This window comes from Vicugna pacos, chromosome 23 (assembly GCF_048564905.1).
Source record: "Vicugna pacos chromosome 23, VicPac4, whole genome shotgun sequence".
NCBI lineage: Eukaryota > Metazoa > Chordata > Mammalia > Artiodactyla > Camelidae > Vicugna > Vicugna pacos.
Window position 1 is genome coordinate 22,484,168 of NC_133009.1, and position 22,894 is coordinate 22,507,061.

The 22,894-nt window shown below is 34.0% G+C and overlaps 1 protein-coding gene across 1 annotated transcript in view; it reads right to left on the reverse strand.

Annotated features, from left to right (window-relative positions):
* Positions 1–22,894, reverse strand: part of DNAH14 (dynein axonemal heavy chain 14) — a 274,100-nt gene that overhangs the window by 204,327 nt on the left and 46,879 nt on the right. Inside the window, exons 10-17 of the mRNA XM_072948673.1 lie at positions 20,615–20,746; positions 15,385–15,632; positions 12,943–13,072; positions 6,549–6,822; positions 6,017–6,062; positions 5,805–5,902; positions 2,404–2,570; positions 1,306–1,650 (exon numbers count right to left, since the gene is read on the reverse strand). Coding sequence (XP_072804774.1) covers positions 1,306–1,650; positions 2,404–2,570; positions 5,805–5,902; positions 6,017–6,062; positions 6,549–6,822; positions 12,943–13,072; positions 15,385–15,632; positions 20,615–20,746 — 1,440 coding nt within the window. The remainder of the gene's footprint in view (positions 1–1,305; positions 1,651–2,403; positions 2,571–5,804; positions 5,903–6,016; positions 6,063–6,548; positions 6,823–12,942; positions 13,073–15,384; positions 15,633–20,614; positions 20,747–22,894) is intronic.

A 22,894-nucleotide genomic window follows, 5' to 3' on the forward strand; every position in this document is an offset into this window, starting at 1 on the left:
CCTATACCAGAAACAAAAATCAAGTCATAATGGATTAAAGACTTCAATGTAAGACCTGAAACCATAAAAGTCCTAGAAGGAAACATAGGCAGTAAACCCTTTCACATACTGGTCTTGGCAGTATCTTTCTCCTCAGGCAAGGGAAACAAAAGCAAATATAAACAAATGGAACTTTATCAAACTAAAAAGCTTCTGCACAGCAAAGGAAACCATGAACAAAATGAACAGACAACTTACTGAATGGGAGAAGATACTTACGAATCCTAAATCCAATAAGGGGTTAATATCCAAAATATATAAAAACTCATACAACTTAAAAACAAAAAAAAACAACGCAAATTAAAAATGGGTAGAAGACATGAATAGACACTTTTTCAAAGAAGACATGCTGATGGCCAAGAGGCACATGAAACGATGTTCAACATCATTAATTATTAGAGAAATGCAAATCAAAACCACAAAGAGGTACTACCTCACATCTGTCAGAGTGGCTATAATGAAAAAAGGAAGAAATAACAAGTGTTGGAGAAGACATGAAGAAAAGGGAACACGCACATACTGTTGATGGGTATGTAAATTGGTGCACCCACTATGGAAAACAGTATGGAAATTACTCAAAAAATTAAGAATAGAACTATCACATGTTCCAGCTATTTTTACTCCCAGATATTTATCTAAAGAATATAAAAACACTAATTCTAAAAGATAAATGCACCCCAATGTTCATAGTATTGTTTACAATAATCAAGATATGGAAACACCTAAGTGCCCATCAATACATGACTGGATAATGAAGATGTGATAATATATATTCCATTCGATATTTATATACACAGTGGAATAATACGCACACACGCACACACGCAATGGAATACTACTTAGCCATGAATAAAAAAGGATAAAATTTTGTCATATGCAAAACCCTGGACCTGGATGGACCTTGAGGAACTTATGCTAAGTGGAGTAAGTCAGACTGAGTAATACAAATGCCGTATGATTTCACTTATATGTGAAATATAAAAATAAATAAACAAATAAAACATAAACAAATACATAGACGCAGAGAACAGAGTAGTGGTTACCAGAGGAAAAGAAAGCAGAGGGAGGACAAAATGTGTAAAAGAGGTCACTGTATGGTGACGGATGAAAACTGAACTTTTGATGGTAAGCATGCTATAGTGTATTAGAAATTGAAATATAATGTTGTACACACGAAACATATAATGTTAGAAACCAATGTTACCTCAATAAAGTGCTACAAATTAAAAAAATTTTTCATGTAATAGGAATTTTCAAAATACTCACTTCCAATAGATTTGCATTCCTTTTTTCAATTACAGATCTCAAGAGGCTGTGGCTCATATGTATGATATTCTCAACATATTGTAAGCACTGTGACTGATAATCAAAACTTCTAATGTTGAAAATACCAATGCGCTTCTCAATGGTCATACTAACAATCTGTCTAAGATAGTTTCTGAATTTAGTTAGGATAGTTTTAAACTGTGTTGAATTTAGTTCTTCCATAAATGATATTTTTGTACTCATGATTTTGGCCTCCTTTACCATGGTACAATATTTTATAAACTGGCAAGTGTAAACATTAACTAGGCCCATTGAATTTCCAATAATAGTCAGCAGACTCACAATCTGTAAATAAACGTTAAAAAAATTAGTCAGAATTTTAAGAGTGACAATAGGGTAGTCTAATATGCTAATAGTTCTGTTAAAAAAGTTGTATGTGAGGTTCATTTTGTTAAGAACCTCTACTAAATACCTAAATATGTTGGAACATAAGACTTTAAGAAATTTAGATGGCTTTTTATATTTCAATTTTATGTAAATGCAGAGTAGGCTATTTAACTTTATAATTAGTGTATTATTTTCAGCCATGTAGTAGAGACATCAATCATTCATTTCTTTGCTTGTCACCCTGTTTTAGTGTATATGCTCTGTGTATAGCCCTACAAAAGGTCACTTCTAAATACTATGGGACTTTATCCAATTCCCAAGACATAGCTACTTTGGATAGAATAAAATCTTGACCCAAGCTAAGAAAATTGGATTCTCTTATTAATTTGAACAAAAAATGCTCAGTTAGATGGAAATGGGAAAAGCTGAGATCATGGCAAGTCAATATATTGGCAAATCAATATGATGAGAGAACCATAAAAGGGAAAAAAAGCTCGTTTTCATAGTGGAAGTCAGAAAAAATATACAGAGGTGAATAGAGATGAAAAATCATGAGGAAGACAAATGGGGAGATAGGCTGGGAATGATTTTTCCAATTTCCATTAATTATGATACTCTGATTTTTCAATAAATCCCTTTAATTTAAGAATTTCAGTGAGTTTATGTTCCTTAAACTAAATACTCCTTAAGGTAAACTGTTTTCAAACTTACTTGATTTTGGTAGGCAAGATCCATTTCAAAAAGAATCTGACAATCTGGCCATCTGGTTTGATTCTTATAGTCTATTACACCTTTTCTCTTATTAGGTAAATCCATAATTAAAGCTGAATTAGTAAAGACAGATAGGCGAGGATCTTGGCAAAGAGGAATAATTTTGGCTAAAAATATATAATTCAAAGGTTAGTATTTTCAGAAGTCCCACTGAAAGCAACACTTTAAAATTATCCATGACATTTAGAACTATTGAAAATTGAGGTTGATTTATTTTGAGGGCTAGATAGTATTCTATATTGATAAATGGGATTTAGAGACAGGTGTAAAACTTTGGATTTAATATTATGGAAACAAAGAACTACTCATAGGTACTGGGTATTAGTGGGTCAAGGCATGTTTAAAATAAAATCTGAGAAGTCATTAAGTTAACAAATACTTGAAGTGTATCATACTATTGTAAGGACATAAAGATTAGAAGACACCATCTCTACTGTCACTGGGTTCATAGTATAGCTTAACAACTGGATGTCTATAGGCAAAAAAACAAAAACAAAAAACAAACAAACAAAAAACACTTCAACCTACACTTCACAGACTATACAGAACTCAGCTCAAGATGAATGACATATCTAAACACAAAACACAAACTTATAAAACTTCTAGGAGAAAATATAGTAAAAATACGTGTGACCTTAAGTTAGGCAAAGAGTTTTTAGAGACAAAACCAAAAGCATAATCCATAAAAGAAAAAACTGATAAACTGTATTTTATCAACATTAAGAAGATTAGCTCTATGAAAAAGAATGAAAAGACAAGGCACAGACAGAGAGAAAATTTTGCAGATTTTATATCTGATAAAGTACTTATACCCAGAGTGCATAGAAAGACTTCTCAAAACTCAACAAGTAAACAAACACCCCAATAAAAAATTAGGGAAAAGATTTAAAAGACATATAAGCACATGTATATAATAAGCAAATGAAAAGATTAACAATATAGCTACTCTTTAATGAAATGCAAATTAAAGCCACAATGAGATATCACCACACACCTATTAAAATGACTAAATTTTTAATTAAAAAATCTGACAATACCAAATCCTACAAGGATGCAGAGTGACTAGAAGTCATACATTGTTGGCAGGAATGCAAAATGATACAATCACTTTGCAATTCTCATAAAATTAAACATATACATGTCATATACCAGCAATATCACCCCTGGATATTTAATCAAGAAAAAAGAAAACTTATGTTCATCCAAAAACCAAAATGTGAAGAGCAATTTTATTCATAACTGCCCAAAATAGATACCACCCAGATGTGAAATATATAAAACACTGTGCTACCTCCAGAGAATAGAATATAACATAGCAATAAAAAGGAATAGACTACTGAGTCGTCCAACAATATGGAAACAGAAAATCACCATTAGAAGAACAAAGTAATAACTGCTATAGGCAAGATTAACTGATGAATGCTAAAAATAGTGAGCAAAATTTTCAGAAGAAATAAGATGTTAGCATAATCTCAAAATATCCCTCCCCAAATTTGTTAATTACAGGAGGAAATATAGTCACTTGAGAGTGGAGAAACCTGACCACCTTAATCAAGTGATTATAGTTATCACCACCAGTAGTAAGACATAGCAACATTATGTACTACCTTTTAGAGACAACCCTGTGGTACTCTTCTCCAAAAATGTATAACCTCAAACTCATCATGAGACAACATGAGACAATCCAAAATTAATAGACAATCTATAGAGCAACTGATCAGTACTCTTTAAAAATCTTAAGGCTATGAAAGACAAGGAAAGACAGAGGAAGAGAGTGGAGAAGACTTAGGAGATGTGACAATTAAATGCAATGTGAGACCCAGGGATTGGATCCTGAACAGAAAACAGTGAAACAACTTGGAAAATCCAAATAAAGTCTGTTATTTTGTCAATATTATTATATTAATATTAATTCCTTAGTTTTCATAATTGCACTGTGGTTACACAAAGCATGTGAAGAGTATTTAAGAAATCTGCACTATGCTCGAAACTCTTATATAAGTCTCAGATTATCTCATAATGAAAACTAATACAAAATCAAATGGTAGAAACATTTCATAACAACAACAACAACAACAACAACAACAACAACAACAACAACAACAACAACAACAAAAGAAATGGAAATGATCAAATGTTTAGATCCAGGCAATCCAAAGCTAAAAACCAAAAAAGTCCAGAAGGAAGAAAGAATGTATGGAAGACTGATAAAAGACTTTATTCTTCACACTGAAAAGCCTCCCTGTATTTTATGAAAGATTAGCATAGAATAATATATACTTAATTTTATTATAGTAAAGTTCCTAACTCCAAATGATAAATTACTGGACAGAAATAGCAACTTTACAAAGGAAGGCAAATCAGAGGAACATCAGACTTCTAGCTAGAAGACAATGGAATAAATCTGTGGACTTCTGAGAAAAATATGGGGGAGCCAACAAGAGACCACAGCTGTCTATAATGTGTATAAGACTATCATATTGCAAAACATAAATATCTCCAGATTTTACTCATCAAGAAACTCCTACTCAGCTGATTCAAAATGGACTAGGGACACATAAAAACTTTAACATATTTATTGATTTTTAAACAAATCTATGTCTTTATGCATATTTTATCCTAATAATAAAATGCAAACTTTAAAATAAATTAGAGATTTCAAAGGACATGCTGATTACATTTCAAGCAGTTTTAGGGAAAGAATAAACTTAACAGCAGTTACAAAGTGTAGTGAGAAAGACTACATTCCTGGGGCCTGCAGAAAGAAATCAACTAATGCACTGGATACCAGCTTAGGGTGGAAAAAGGGTCCTCTGAACCCTGCAAACTATCATGATGTGACAGGAGAATTATGGAACATTTAAGGAGCTGTCAAGGGTCCTACTGTTTAAGATCTTTGTAAAACTTAGACTGTGGAAAAGGGATAAATTCTTTGGTCAGGCTAATAATTTCCATGTAATTTCAGATTATGAACACATAGCTGGAAAAGAATAAAAATTATTTAAGGTGGAAACAATGTTTTTGTTATGCTGTGACAAAAGATACTGATTATTTTAAATTTCATAAAATTCTGCAGTACATTACTGAAAAAATCCAAACACTGGGCTATTTTGCTAATTCCCATTTTACGCACTCAATGGCCATGTGTATAATTCGCACACCCTCAAATAATTCCAAATTCACACTGATTTATTTAAAGAGTGTGAATTTGTGATCTCTTAATAAACTATAATGTCTGCTACATTACTGGGTAAAAGCATTAGATGCCTAAATTTAAGAAAAATTGCCAAAGAAGACAATGTATCTAACTAAACTCTTAAAATATTTAGTAAAATACTTACTTATACATATTTCAATATCAGTCAGCATATTTTGAATTTTTCTTGAAAACTCCAATCTGTTGGGAGTTATAAAGAGATCTGTAGGGAATTCTGAAAATCTAAGAAAGAAATTAAATTTTATTTCATATTTATAAATAAAAGCATATATAAGAAAAAATGCACTAACATATAAAATATAATTACTTGTAATTTCAAAAATGTCTTCTACTTACCCATCAGACATGTACTTTTTCTCTAACTCATCTGTGAGGTCTAAATCTATTAGAATCCAATAAAAGAAAGAGAATTAAAAAATTGATATATACTTACATCTGCTAAATGACAAGGTGATATATGCCAGTGCTTTCTAAACACCCTAAGAATAAACTAGAAATGTTATTTGAAAGACAGTATTCAAGTAGTACACCCCACCCTCAGATTCTGATTAAGGAGATCTGAGAAGAATTCTAAAAGTCTGAATTTTTAACAATCATCTCAAGTGCTGTTTACTCTGATGAAGAGGGTCCTTAGGGCCCCTCAATGAGAAATGATATATGTACTGAGATAAAAAGTGTATAATGGTGTTATTACTTACATGCACCACAAATGATCTATAAGTTTATGCTTGAGCATGCTTACTTTAATATTTATAAAAATCACAACCTATTAACTGATAATACATAAACTACTTCAAGTTTCTCTCATATGTCATTCTCCAGCTTTTAGGATATTTCCCTTCACTCTTAATAGTCTCATTCATCTTACCTGAAAGAATTTCAAGGTTGAAACTAGAACTTTCTGGTTTCATCACTGGGAGCAGTTCTTCACTTGAGTGTTTAATGACTAAACTGACTTCATTTTCTGATATTTCATCTTCACACATCACAGATTTTTCACAACACTTGTCAGACTCGTGAAAGTTCTCTTTAGAATTTTCTGAAGAATTACTCTCCACAGGAGTTCTCAAGTGTAGATTTACTTCAAATATTGGTGCACATATTTTTCTCAAATCCTTATCCACTTTAATACTATTTAAAATCTAATTTAACAGATGTTAGAGTGTCAGTGTCAATATGTAAACCAAAGAATGCTCCTTTTATTGAGGATAATACAGATCTAAATTTTAAATGAAAAATAATAACCTCAGTATAAATAAATAACATTCTATTGCCATAACTGATTTGCATTTTAAAATAATGTAAAATAAATGATATATCATAATGCAAAAGTTATCCCCCAGAGACTGTGTAAATTGATGCCAGAGTGACTCCATATTAATCATTTATGAGCTTACTAAAAACACAAATTCTTAGGCCTTAACCCCAGTGAGTTTTAGTTGAAAAGTCAGGGGCAAGGGCCAGGAATCTGAATCATTTAAAGGCTGAACAGGTGATTCTATTGTGTACTCAGATTTGAGAATTACAAATCAAGAATATACTTCAAATCCATTACTATAGGTCCTAGTCCTTCACTTTAATGTAATTATACTAGTATAGGTATATCTACTGAAAAATAACAGGAGTATTTTAGGCATAATTATCTTATTTACTAAGAATGTAATTGCTCTTAGGCTCCATCTAGGTGCGGCTTCTCAAGTAATCTACTGATTCCTTATATCCCACAGATAATCAGCTGTGCTCGATGCATCTAGTTAGAGTTTCTCAGGTGGTCATCTGAATAACCTCTTGGAACCACAACCTTTACTTTCAGTCATTAAGAAACAAAGGGAGCTAACAGTGAAAACAAGTCCTTCACCAAAGAGAGATTTAGTGAGGGGTCATCATGTGACCTAGATCGAGATCTACCTGTTAGATGAATCATAACAACGTTGAGAAAAAATATGTAAAAACAGAAAGGCAGCAGAGTAACATTTATACAAATTTTAACATGTATATACCAAAACCTAACAATATATTTTAAAAATTCAATGTAAACTTACGGAAAGTGGATTGAAGAAAAAAACATAAACTACATCTCATAAGAGGAGCAGGATTGGTTAAAATTGGGGAAAGGGGAGAAACATAAAACTAACAAGAGACCTTGAATGAACTGATGAAATGAGCATGCATGAGTCAAGAGGATGATCAACTCACCTCTCCATATTTAATCTCTTAGACAAAAAGACATGGAGGAAGAACAAGTTATAGACAAAGGCACAAGATAAAACCCCCAAAGAACTAAGTGAAGTGTAGATAGGCAATCTACCTGAGAAAGAGTTTAGAGTATGATCATAAAGATGACCAAAGAACTGGAGAGAAGAATGGATACACAGAATAAGAAGTTAGAACTTTTCAACAAAAAGTTAGAAAACAAAGAACAAGCAAAAAGTGATGAAGAATACAGTAACTGCAAAGAGGACTGAGAACATATTTGAAAATAAAATAGCTGAAAACCTCCCTAACCTGGGAAAGGAAACAGTCACCCAAGTCTAGAAGTGCAGAGATTCCCACACAGGATGAACCCAAAGAGGAATAAAGACACATTGTAATTAAAATGATAAAACTTAAAGAGAAAATATAAAAAGTAGCAAGGGAAAAGCAACAAATAGCAACATAACTCCCATAATACTACCAACTGATTTTTCAGCAGAAACTCTGCAGGCCAGAAGGGAGTGGCATGGTATATTCAAAGTGATGAAAGGTAAAAACCTATAACCAAGAATACTCAACCCAGCAATGCTCTCCTTCAGATTTGATGGAGAGCTCAAACAAACACTCACGGTAACGACAAACCAAAAACCTGTAATAGTTATACGCACAGAAAAGAAAAAGGAAATGAAATATAACACTAAATGCAGTCATCAAAAGAGAAGAGAACAAAAGAAGGAAAAAAAAAAGACCTACAAAAATAAATACAAAATAACTAACAAAATGGCAATAAGAACATACATATCCATAATTACCTTAAATGTAAATGGACTAAATGCTCCAACCAAAAGACACAGAATGGCTGAATGGAAACAGAAACAAGACCCTATCTGCTATTTGGTGCCTATAAGAGACCTGCCTCAGACCTAGAGACATACAGAGACTAAAATTGAGGGAATGGAAAAAGGCATTCCATTTAAAAGGAAAGCAAAACAAAAACAAAAACAAAAACAAAAACAAAAACAAAACAAAAGCCAGAGAAGCAATACTTATATCAAACAAAATAGACTTTAAAATAAAGACTGACAAGGGACAAAGAAGGACACTACATAATGATCAAGGGATCAACCCAGGAAGAATATATAACAATTGTAAACATATATACACCCAACATAGGAGCACATAAACAAATACAGAAAGTATTAACAAACATAAAGGGGGAAAATGACAGTAACACAGTAATAGTAAGGGACTTTAAAACTCCATTTACATCAATGGACAGATCATCCAGACAAAAAACCAGTAAGGAAACACTGGCCTTAATGAAACATTAGATTAGATGGACTTAATGTTATATATAGAACATTAAATCCCAAAACAGCAAAATGTACATTCTTTTCAAGTACATATGGAACATTCTCCAGGACAGATCACATGCTAGGCCACAAAACAACTGTCAGTAAACTTAAGAATACTGAAGTCATATCAAGCATGTTTTCCAACCACAGCACTACGAGATTAGAAGTTAACCACAAGAAAAGATTTCAAAAAACACGAACTCATGGAGGCTAAACAATATGCTACTATAACAACCAATGGATCTCTGAAGAAATGAAAGGAAATCACAAAATACCTCAAGACAAATGACAATGAAAACACGATGATCCAAAGCCTATGGGAGGCAGCAAAAGCAGTTCTAAGAGAGAAGTTTGCAGTGATACAAGCTTACCTCAGGAAACAGAATCTCAAATAAACAATCCAATCTTACACCTAAAGAAACTAGAGAAAGAACAAATAAAACCCAAAGTCAGTAGAAGGAAAGAAATCACAAAAGGTAGAGCAGAAATAAGTGAAATAGAGACAAAAAAAGAAAATATCTATGAAACTAAAAAGTGGTTCTTCGAAAGTATAAACAAAATTGATAAACCTTTAGCCAGATTAACCAAGAAAAAAACAGAGAGGACCCAAGTCAATGAAACCAGAAATGAAAAAGAAGAATTTATAACCAAAATACAAAAGATCATGACACTACTACAAACAACTATATGCCAGTAAAATGGACAACCCAGAAGAAACGGACAAATTCTTAGAAAAGTATAAAAAGTATAATTTCCCAAGACTGAACCAGAATGAAATAGAAAATGTGAAAACAGACCAATTACCAGTAAAGAAACTGAATCAGTAATATAAAATCTCCCAACAAACAAAAGTCAAGGACCAAGTAAGTGGCTTCACAGGTGAATTTTACCAAACATTTAGAGAAGAGTTACACCTATCCTTCTACAACTATTCCATAAAATTGCAGAGGAAGGAACACTTCTGAACTCATTCTATGGGGCCACCATCACCCTGAAAACAAATTCATAAAAAGATATCACACACACACATATTACAGGCCAACGCCACTGACGAACACAGGTGCAAAGATCTTGAACAAAATACTAGCAAACCAAATCCAACAATACATTAAAAGAGTTATACACCATGATCAAGTGGGACTAGAAAATGAAAAACAACGAAGCCCAGACTTAATAGAAGGAAGGAAGTAAAAAAGATTAGAGCAGAATTAAATGAAATAGAAACCAAAAAGTAGAGATCAGTGAAACTAAGAGTGACAGGCATGTTTAATCTACTCATTTCAAATCTGTGGTATTTTGCCTCTCATTGATGGCACTTGCCTATAAAACCAAGACTCTTAAGTCCCTTGACTTGACTCAGTCCAGGGCTAGGAAAGCATCTAAGGCAAGACAAAGCAATGCAATGCTATTATGCTCAAATGCTGAGCACATCTCTTTTGGAAGATAATCATTTTGGCCAAGGCAATAACCCCAGATAATGAGACTAGGATTCAAACTACTTAGTCTGGAATTTAAAGTCCTTCACAATCTGTTCAATTCCATATTGTGGAATCACACCAAGAATCCTCTGCCCCTTAAGACTTTATTGTTATTCCTTTCTTCTCATATTTTCTGACTTTTGCCTCCACATTTCACGCTCTTATTTAATATTCTTGTAGCCAGTGTCAATTTGATTAAATGGCCCAAAGATTATTTCTAACATGACACTATGTTCCCTGGCAACTCTTCCAATGATCTATATACACCATGCCCTTCTTCAGAATGTTAACCTGGCAGTGCTATTGGGAGGGCTAAATAAAAAGACATGTGTAAGAGCATGTAAAATTGGCAACTTCAAATAAGATCTCTCTTCTAAATTCTGTAATTTTTTTTCACTCTTTGTGTGTTTAATCCTATAATGCTCTCTTCTTATGGAAGAGATACTAGTTTTATACCCATGTTTGGTACCTGCAAAAAAAAAAATCTTCCTCATACTAAAAGCACTATTAACAAAATAAAACTCAAACAACATATTAGGATGTACATTTTCAATGTATGACAAATGGTTATGGTCTAATTTTACAATAGTTTATGTAATTAAATAATAAAAAAAAAACTCCATTAGAAAAAAGGGGAAAGGACATCAAAAGGTCATAAAAATGAGGAATAAAAAAGGCTAATAAGCATGAGAAAAATATCCAACATTATGACTAGCAATATAAATAAAAATTAAGACTGGTTAATTTCAGGTTTTAATTTTCAATAGGCAACAACTAGCATAAAATAGGACATACTTAAAAGGCAGTCTTTAAGAGAATAGAAATTAGTATCATCTTGTCTGCAGAGAAATTCTGCAATGCAAATAAGTAGTCTTAAAAATGTCCTTAATGTCAATTTAATGTTAATCCTAAGGAAAAATTTAAAATAGTGCATATGCTTTTATCTTGAAATATTTCTACTCCAAAGTGTTTATAAAAGAACTAGTAGAAGCAACTAAAATACCAATTCCCTTAGAGTACAGATTAGGGATGTAAAGCACTTAGGTTAAATTTAACCCCAAAAGCAAATACAATTTTCATGAAAAAAATATAAAAGACATTTAGAGACATTAAAGAAGAGTTTAACAAAACCATGGTAGAAAGACTCAATACCGTAATATATTAACTCTCCCACCACCAACTGACTATGTATCTAGACAATTTCAATTGAAGTCCAAATAGGGTTGATACTAAAATGTATATGGAAGTGGAAATGGCTAATAAGCAAGACACTCTTAGAGAAGACTTAACTCAAAGCTATAGCGCTAATCCAGTAAGGGATCTGCATTGTAACAGGCCGATAGGTCATCAGAACAGAATAGTCTAGAAACAGAAGACGCATATATACAAAAGCATATGATAAATGATAAAGAGTCCTATCACCCACAGATAACAACTGTTATTTTGTTGCATGTATTTCCAGACTTCAAACTATGTAAGTGTGCATATTTTTTTCTACTTAATACATATGGACATTTTCACTTGATGCTAAATCTACTTAAAATATTTTTTTAAAAGAAAGGATAAATAAAGTACATATTATATAGTGCTGTCTCATAAAACTGTTTGTTTTGCCAAAGAGGATAAACATTTACCACGGAAGGTTTAATCTTAAGAAAACAGTGCTGGGGTAGGGCGATAATTCTTCATGGCAAGAAAAGTTTTCCTAATGAAAGTTTCTTTTAGGATTCCCTCAAAGTTTTTCTTATTTGGCTTGTGTCATTTTTAAGTTAATAGCACAAAAAACGTACTCTGAAGAAAAGCAAAAAGAGAGGCATACAGTAGTGGCGGTAGAAGGGGGCACTGCTACTTTAGCTAGGGTGGCCTTCCCTGACTACTTCCATGTAAAGTAGCACATGGTATCACTCTGTATTCCCTCATCTTCCTTCGTTTTTCATCATAGTACTCATCACTTTATTATCTGTCTCTCTTTGTAGAACATAAGTTCTAAGAGGTCAGGGAATTTGTTCTGCCCACTGCTGTATTTTAGTCCCTAGTTCAATGCTTGGCACATAGTAGGTATAAGGTGTAAACAAATGAAACAATGGAATATGTGTAATTATAGCTTTCTACAGTATAAACAGGTGTCTGTGTGACTGTGCGTTTAAGTGTTAATTATAAATCACATTTTTAATTCCAAAAGTTATTATTCATTTTACATTAAAAAGCTATGTTTATCATTTTCAATCCATTTTACCTTATTAATATCAGCTTCTGTTTTTACTTCTGACTTTAGAACAGAAGAAACATGTAAGTTTGAATTATTATCCAATTCTCCATAATCATTTGTTATCTTTCCAGTGAAAGCAAAGATGTCCTTATGTATTCTAGGTTAAGAAATAAGAAAAAAAAAAGTCTTTTAAAACTCTTATATCTCATTAATATCCAGACTACATAAATAACTACATATTCCTCCATAGAAGATATACAGGTGGCCAACACATGAAGAGATTCTCAGCACCTCTAATCATCAAGGAAATACAAATCAAGACCATAATGAGATAATCACTTCACACCAATTAGCGTGATACTATAAGAAGCAAAAGGAAAATAATCAGTGCTGGTGAGGATTAGAACCCTAGTGCTTTGCTGGTGGCACTTAAAATGGTGCTGCTACCATGGAAGATAACAGAAAAGTTCCTCAAAAAGTTAAACATGTAATTGCCACGTGATCCAGCAATTTCACCTCTAAGTACACACAAACACACACAATAAAGAACTGAAAGCAGGGACTCAAACAGGTATTTGCACATCAATGTTCATAGAACCATTAATCACAACAGTCAACAGGTGAAAACAACCTGAATGTCTATCAACAGATCAAAGGATAAACAAAATGTGGGACACATACAATGGAGTATTATTCAGCCTTCAAAAGGAAAGAAATTCTGATACATGTTACAACATGAATGAACCTTGAAAATATTATGCTAAGTGAAACAGCCAGATATAAAGGACAAATATTGTTTGATTCCATTTCTATGATGTACCTAGAATGGGTTAATTCATAGAGATGGAAAGTATAGCAGAGACTAAAAGGGCTTTCCTGGTTGGGTGGCGGGTTGCATAGGGAATGAGAGGTTATTGTTTAATGGGTATAAGGTTTAAGTTTGGGATGATGAGAAAGATCTGGAAATGGATATGGTGATGGTTGCACAACACTGTGAATGCACACTTAAAATTGGTTAAAATGGTAAGTTTTATGTTATGCATATTTTACTACAGTAAAAAATCATATGTCTCATTTCATCAGGATAGGGAAGTAAAAATATTCTACAAGCTTTAATTGGGGAGAATAGAAAAAAACATTTTTATGGAAAACTAAAACATTATAAGTATATACTAATAGAAAATAATAATTTAATCATAATTATTAGATGGAGAATTCATAAATCAAAAAGCAAAAAAGAATTCTAAAACAAGGAGGTGGGAAGAACTGAAAATGAAGAGACATTTGACTGCATCAGCAAAAACAGGAAAAGAAGAAAAAAGAGAAAAACAATAAACAAAGTAAAATAAATAATAAGCATAAGTAAAATGGATGGAATAAAATCAAAGCATAAGAGTTATTACTAAATGTGAATAGGTTCAATTTCCCTATCAAAAGACAGAAACTCTCAGATTGGGTAAAAAAGCAAAATCTAGCCATAATAAAATAAGGCAGAAATCTAAACATAAGATGAAAAAAAAAGGCTGAAATAAAGCTGTCAGGAGTTTCTGGAGGCAAGAGAATAGTACAGAATCATTTTTTGTTTAATCTTATTTCTCACAAAAATCAGAAAGAGAGAACAATCTGAATAGGACTCCATTAAAGAAACTGGATCAACAGTTAACAAGCTTCCAAAACAGAAAGCCCCAAGCCCAGACAGGTTTACTGGTGAATTCTTACAAACATTTAAGGAAGAAATTATACCAATTGATTCTATGAGTCTAGTATTAAAACTAGACAAAGACACCACAATAAAAGAAAACTATAGACCAATACCCTTCATGAATACAGATGCAGAAATCCTCAATAAAACACTAGCAAGTTGAGTCCAGCCGCATATACAAACGATTATACACCATAATCAAGTGGGATTTGTAAGAATGCAAGATTGGTTCAGCCTAGAAAAATGTATGTATGTAATGTAGTGCACCATATTAATAAAGTAAAAAACACACGATCATTTCAATCGAGACGGGAAAAAATTTAACAAAATTCAACATCATTTCATGACAAAAGCATTCAACAAACTAAAGACAGAAGGAACATCCTCAACCTGATAAAAAGCACCTGTGAAAAACCCACAGCTAACATCATACTTAATGATGAAAGACAGAAAAGCTTTCCCTCTGAGATCAGGAATAAAACATAGATGTTTACTCTTGCCACTTTTAGTAACACTGATTCTAGTCAGGGTAATTAGTTTTGAAAAGAAAGGAAGAAAGGAAGGAAGAAAGGAAGGGAGAAAGAGAAAGAGAAAAAGAGAAAGAGAGAGAGAGAGAGAAAGAAAGAGCATCAGATTAGGAGAAAAGAAGTGAAACTATCTCTACTTGCAAATTCTAGCTTAAATTATTGTATATTTCCTCTATAACTGACAGTATATCACAGCAATATGATTATAAATTCCTTCTATAATGCAAAAAAGTGATTTACTTGATGAGACTTTCATTCTTTTTTTCCATTGAAAATGACATTTTAGCAGAATTATCAAATAATTCTAAAAGTAGTGTGACTGCAGTGTTCATTAGTTGACGGATGAGTTCCTGAAACATATAGTCAACCAACATTAGAAACTTGAAAATTACTTTTAATAAGCGTCGATATTTAGGCAGCTTGAAATGTGCTGTGTCTTCAGAGAGGTTTGACTCAAAATATTCTTTAATATTTTTCTTTTCTGCCACCTAAAATTCAATAAATTGAGAGACAAGTGATCATTTCCTATGTTAATATAGTGTAATTTCTAATTTATAGTATTTTATTAGTTTAAATAATGTATTGAACAAAACATTATCAACAACTTTCATTAAGACTTCGCTTTATGCTTAACATTGTATTTAAATGTCAGAGAAAAAGAAAACAACTCATGCGTTATGAAGTCTATGAAGTTTGGTGTCTTAGTTATAAGCAGGTAAGTTTCTGGAACTCAAAGAAGTATATACTAATGAATATCAACATGCATCTACCTAGAGAGACCCTCCTCAAATACACTAAGAGTTACCAGTGGGGGAGAGTCAAGTTTAAACGTAACGTTTCCTAAAACCCAGTGCAATGCTGTCACCCTGACGCTAGGCTATAGCAATCAGAATTTTTTAAATACAGAATTAAGAAAAAACTTGAATTCATTAAATTTGATGTTAGAGTTTTATTTTTTTAATAATATACTCATATCTCAAGATGACTCAGTAAGTTATTAAAGAAAGACATGTTTTAATAAAAAATTACTGGTATTACTGGTACCACTAAACATTTCTAAGTTGTGCTTCTAAAAATAATTCTGAAGTTACTCAAAATGGTTTCTTTTTGACACACATTTTTTATTAATGATGGGTCTTAAAAATTCTAAAAATATTTCCAATTTTCATTCTTTTTTGGTTGTTCGGGTTTTTTATGTTTTGCTCCATTGATACATAAATACTTGGTAAGTTGTCATCCATTTCAACTTGTATTCTAATTTTTAAAAACATAATTGCATTAGTTTTTTATGTTGCCTCTCTTCATGTTTCATTTTATTCATTTTATTTTCTTCTTTAAAATTAATTGGGTCAATTATTTACCAAATTGGAAAATTTTTTAGGGTACTGGTTGACTCTCTGGAGGAATGATTTACCAATGTGATGCAGTTCTTTAGTGATACAATAGTTGCAATAGTTGCTTGAAGAAACCAGACTAGAAAAAGACAGGATTTCTACACCAATTATGGGCAGAGTCACACTGGGCTTGATAAATGGCATGCTAACTTTATTAATAGGTATTTTTTATTGGAAAGGTTATCTTTTCAATGATTAGAAAATTTTATATGTGCATATTGCATGTTTTTTTATTGGTAAAATGATGAAGCAGAGCTTCAAATGGCTTAATAACTATATTAGTACAAAATTATACAGTGACAAGCCTGGTAATGTTGATCTTTTTACTGAATATTGGTGAGGCTGATGGGAATTCTGGCATTTGAGAGGCTAACATATTTTCTGTCATCACAGGGTATACTCTTAGGTCAGGCATATCTCAATTTTGACTGTAGGTTTACGTCACTGATGGTGACTCTTGGTTTCCAGTCCATCAGTTCCATACCTGTGCTGTATTTTTCCAGAACTAGGCAGTTCCAAACATTGCTGAGAAGAATGTTTTTCAATCTAGATGTATTTTAGATTCACTTGAGGAGCTTTTATAGTGCTGTCTGGGCTCTACTATCAGAAATTCTGATTCTGTTAGTCTAAGATGATCCCAGATATCAATATCGACTACCCACCCCAGGTGATACTAGTGTGCAGCCTACTTGAGAACCAATAGCCTAGAGTTTGGCTACAAAGTAGTGAGACTCAGGACAGTTTAAATAATTCATCCAAAATGGTGAGGGTAACCTAGCTTTTGCCCTACAACAAACATCAATAATTAGACAGCTATCGATGAACAAAAACAGCTCTGGAAGTTAAGTCCACTTAAGAAATTTTAGCAACACAGTGGAACAAAAAACTGAGAATAATTGCACAAAAAAAGAAATAAGACAGCTTCAGTTTTCCTGCATCATCCCACCCCTCACCCCAAGCTGACTTTGCTCAGTGCCAAGAGGGAACTCCTCTGGTAGGAAGAGTCCCTCTGGCCAGGATAGGAAGAGGAGAATGAGCAGCCAGCTTCCCCAGATTTGGGGGCACTGCACAAAGGTCTCTGATTTCACCCAAACAAGCCAGCAAAGCTGAGATGTACAGATGGCTAAACAAGGAAGAAAAACAGGGACTGCCAATAGCAGCCATGCAGGAGGAAAAACTGCAGTTCACAGTGACCTGCTTGACAGATAAACCCAGCAGCTGTTGCCACTGAAGAACCAACAGCTAGCATTGCTGCTGTAACCCACCACCCAGCAGATTTCACCAGCTTTTGCCACACATATTTGCATTTCACTGATGCCTAAGTCCCTCCCCAACCTCTCCTCAACCCTGTCTCTGCCAGAGTCCAGGAACCACACCAGGAGCCAGCCCATGCCTCTACAGCTACCTGAATGCAAAATGCCAGACTAAAACCCCATGGCTGACCCTCACTGCCATGCATACACTCAGGACTAGCCCCTCCGGCTATGCACTTGCACCTGATGGCATAATGCTCATCACCAACTCCACTGCTTGCGCAGTTCCTAGGTGTGTGTGAGAGAGACTCTGCACTCACAGGAGAGTACACATAATAGCCAGGGCCTCCACAGCTGCTTCTAGTTCTGGATCAGGCCCTGTCTTCAGTCACTGGCCTGTACCACTGTGCCTACTTGCAACTTACCTCACCAATTAAGCATCTGCACACATTCAGCCTGACCCTCATTACTAGCCTCAACTGCCATGCACCTGTGGTGAGACTCAGCAACCACAGTAGCAAGCACTGACAGTCAGGTTCCAGAAGCTACCAGTGTACCCACAGTTGGCCCAGCCACTGCTGCTTGTCTGGCCCTCACCACTACATGTGTGTCTCCAACTGGTTCCTGCCATTGCATAGGCACCTGCAGATGGTCCTATCAGCCAAGTGTGTACACACCATTTCTGGCCATCAAGACTGCCTGTCTTGGTCCCTAGCCTCTAGACCCAGAGGTACCACTTAAGACATCAATAGCCCTTGCAGCTACTGTGGACCCTCATAGCACTTGCCAAGGACCATAGAGTTGTTGATGCTATTGTCCTAAGAGGCCTGAGGTGAGAGACATCACACACTGCCACCCAGGACCCAGTGCCTCCACATGGCACCACATTTGGCACCCTGTACCACTGGACCCAGGGTCACAAGATGTTCTAGCATGCCCCATCCACAAATGAAAGGCTTCCCTTACTGAAGTCAGTACACAAAGTCTGGAAGAGGTGACTGCTTCTTCAAATGCACAGACATCTACACAAGGCTACTGGGAGGGACTGTGAAGAATCAGTGAAATATAACACCCCCAAAGAGATACAGTAAACCTCCAGTCAACGGCCCAAAGAAATGGATATAAAGGAATTATCAAAGAATTCAAAATACTTGTTCTAAAGATGCTCAGAGAGATATAAAAAACACAGATAAACAATTTACGGTATCAGGAAATTAACCTTTAGCCAGACTCATCAAGATTAAAAGAGGGCTCAAATAAATAAAATCAAAAGTGAAAGAGAAGTTACAACTGACACTACAGAAACACAAAGGATTATAACTGACTATTACAAACAATTACACATCAACAAACTGGACAAAATAAAAGAAATGCATAATATTCTTTATGCATAAAAACTTACACTCTCTTAAGTCTGTATTAGGAAGAACAGAAAATTTGAACAGACCTATTAGCAGTAATGAAACTGAATCAGTAATCAAAAATTTCCAACAAACAAAAGTCCAGGACCATATGTCTTCACAACAGTTGAATTCTACCAAACATTTAAAAAAAAGAGCTTGCACCTGTTCTACTCAAACTACTCAAAAAAAGTGAAGAGGAAGGAAAGCTTCTGAACTCACTGTACCAGGCCAGCATCATCCTAATACCAAAACCAAAGACATCTCACACACACACATACACACACACACAAAACAGACATGAAAAAAAGAAAATTACAGACCAATATCACTGATGAACATAGATGCAAAAATACTCAACAAAGAATTAGCAAATTGACTTCAACAATACATTAAAGTGCTCACATACAATGATCAAAAAGATCTGGCTTGTAGATGCAAGGATGGTTCAATATCTACAAATTAATCAAAGTGATACACCACTCCAAGAAACAGAATAAAAATCATGATCAATCCTGGTGATGCTAAATGGAAGAAAGTAAAATAACTATGACTATACTTTATTAATTCCTTTTTGATTTATACTGTCCTTGGCTAAACTGACCCAAAGTCTGTCTACATATGACTGGGCTTAGGGAGGTTAGGGAGACTATAAGGAATATGATAAGGAATGAGAGGCTTTATTTCCTTGACAAAAAAATAGCTGCACTTCATATTCTTATCAAGTAAAGCCTTGAAGTCATTGCTACCCAGTATCGATCAAAAGTTCAATTCAGTGAAATAATATTTGAAAATAGTTTGAGGGAGACCCAGTATACTCATTGCTCCAGAGAGCCTCAAATGTCCAGCTGGATTCATTCAAACCAGCAGAGGAAGCAAGTCCAAAACTAGACGATAATGTATCAGTCCCTCATCAAATGGCACTTGTGAATTATGCTTTCTTGCACTGTCACTCCCTATACAGCAAAGCTATATAAAATACTCCTGTGAAATGAGTCATAGCACACTGTGTAAGAATGCTCTGAGGACATTGTTCATTGTATTATCGAATCCTTTTTATAAACTCCTTAGGAAAGTTTTGTCTCATCTAGTTATGTTTCTCCCGAATATGAGTTTTTTGTCTTACACTGTGAACTTTGTAACAAATTATGTTTCCTTATATATGTCAGCTTAAATTAGTTTAAGCACATTGAAAGTATTTACAAAAATAAACATATATATGCAATATACACACACATACACACACACATTTATTTGCATTCTACATAGCACCTAGAGAAATCATGTATCTAATTGGTTGGCTAATTAACCACCTTTGTCCCTCTACCTGCCCATTTCTAACACTTTTCCCGGGATGTAATTTGGAACAACTGTTTTAGTCAATACTTAAAAAATGATATATAGAATACAATCAAAGAAGTACCTTTAAAATTGTAATTTTCACTTCTGAAATTGCTTTATCCATGATATTTTCAAGTTGTTTCAATGCTTGGATAGCCTGCTGTAACTGTTCTTCACAAAATTCATCTAGAGAGTATGTTCGAGACCTATCCAGCTAATTAAATGACAGTAAATGTTCAGCATTGGAAAATCAAAATTCATTTACAAAAATGAAATATTTTGGTTATTGTTTCATGTCATAAAGAGTATATTTTATACTTTTTTTACATTATGCTTTCTATACATTATGCTTTATATTACTATATGCCTTACACATTCTTCAAATTCAAACATCCATAATTAAATCTAAATAAACCTTGACAGAAGACAGGAAAACACACTATTTTAGTTGTAACTAAAATTAAGCCAAAGCAGAAAAATTCAAGAGTGAATATATTTTTGAAATATCTAGGAACTCAGGGGACTCACCAATCCTAAAAACTCCTTTTACCTCTGAAGTTCCAATTATTTGTAAAACTTAAAAACATGAACACTAAATGCAGAATGAAGAGGCTGAAATTAATAATTCAATTAAAGTAAATTTCATTCTGAATTTATTCAGAATCCAGCACAGAAAAATTTCCATCAACTAAACTCTCTAGTAATACAGACATATGTTACATCCATTCATGTGTATCCCATCATTCTTCCTCCTTCCAGTATTGTTTTTTTCCCAAATTGTGTTGATTCTCTTGCCAAAACAGATTTTCATCAATAAATAAGCAGACATCTTTATCCCTAGTATACTACTATACTTTATAAATATATGCCTCCAAAAATAGAGGAGGTAGGATTGAAAAGTACTGCTCTGGCATTAAAATTTTGGGTTAACTCTGCTCTCTCTCCTGGTTTCATATCTGGTTACCAAGTCCTGATTTTTCCAGTTAAATAATTCTCAAAAACCTTCCCTTCTGATCTCACTGCCAAATGAAGTCCTTATTGCTTACACATGTATTATTCCAGTACTACAGTAACTGACCTCTAAATTCTCCTATCTCCTCACTTTCAATTTTTCCCATAAACCAATGTCACATTAATTTTCCTAAAATAGCATGTTCAGCAACTTTCAATAGTTAATAGTTGTTCTTTAAGAACAGTTCTCAAAGTTTACTCTGCATATATATCACCTGAAGGACTTACTAAAAATGTAGATCATGAACCCCACTAACTGTACTACTCCCAAAAAGGGATGGGTCACACAAATTTATGTTTTTATTAAGCACTCAAAATACTGCCCAATAAAATAATCATTCTTGAATAAGAAACATAATCAAAAGTCCCAGCACTCTTTTAGCTGGTTCTGTGTCCTTGCATATGTAACAATCTCTCTAGGGTTTATTTTGTCATTTAAAAGTGAAAGTGTATATAAAACAATCCATGTATGTGCTTCCCCTTCTACTTCTAAACATTCCAGTTTCTTTAAAGGTGTAGATGAGGAATGTAGCTTGCCAAGTCAGAAAACAAAAGGATGTTGCAGCCATCAAGCTGCAGCCACTGCAGCCACCCTCAACTGTGTACCCTGAAGGGATTCAGGATAGAGAAAAGCTGGGTACTTAGCCCTAGATTGTTAAAGTGCAAATCAAAAGAATGATTTCATAGAGCCCAGACTCTGCATCCTCCCATACATAGAAAAGTCCTAAACTCATTAACCTAAAATATCTGATTTTCTTTAGTTAACAGCAATCTTTTGATGTTCTGACACCTGGTTTTTGTTGCAAAAATCCCCTATATATCCCCGCCTCCTCCCTTACCTCTTCAAAGCTGTCCCTCAGAGCTATCTAAGAAGCTGCCTCCCAGGCTTGAGTCCTCAGAACGTCTACCAAATAAAACATAATTCTTAACTTTAAGGTTGTGCTTTTTTTTCCCCCTAGTCAGCAAAGATGTTCTTTCATCCCAGCAGTGTATACTGGCACACTCATGAACTTCATTCATGGCATTAGCTTCTAAACAATGCTATCATATGCACCCATAAACCCTGCCTTATTCTCCTTACCTCCTTACCAATCTTCATTGGTATCTGCTTCCCCAGCTATGCAGAACATCTCAGTCCTAGTGCACAATTGATCATCTGCTTCCTGATCCAGCTGAGTTCTCCTGGCTATGAATCTCTGTTCTCTCTCCAACACTGGCTTCTCCATAGACAGTCTTGGAAACTCCCATTCTTGCAAGCTGTCCTCACAACTCCCACCAGAAGCACCCTTGCCCTAAGGGCAGGTTCAGCTGCTACTTTCCCCTAATTTCTCTTATACTAGACTTGATGTTC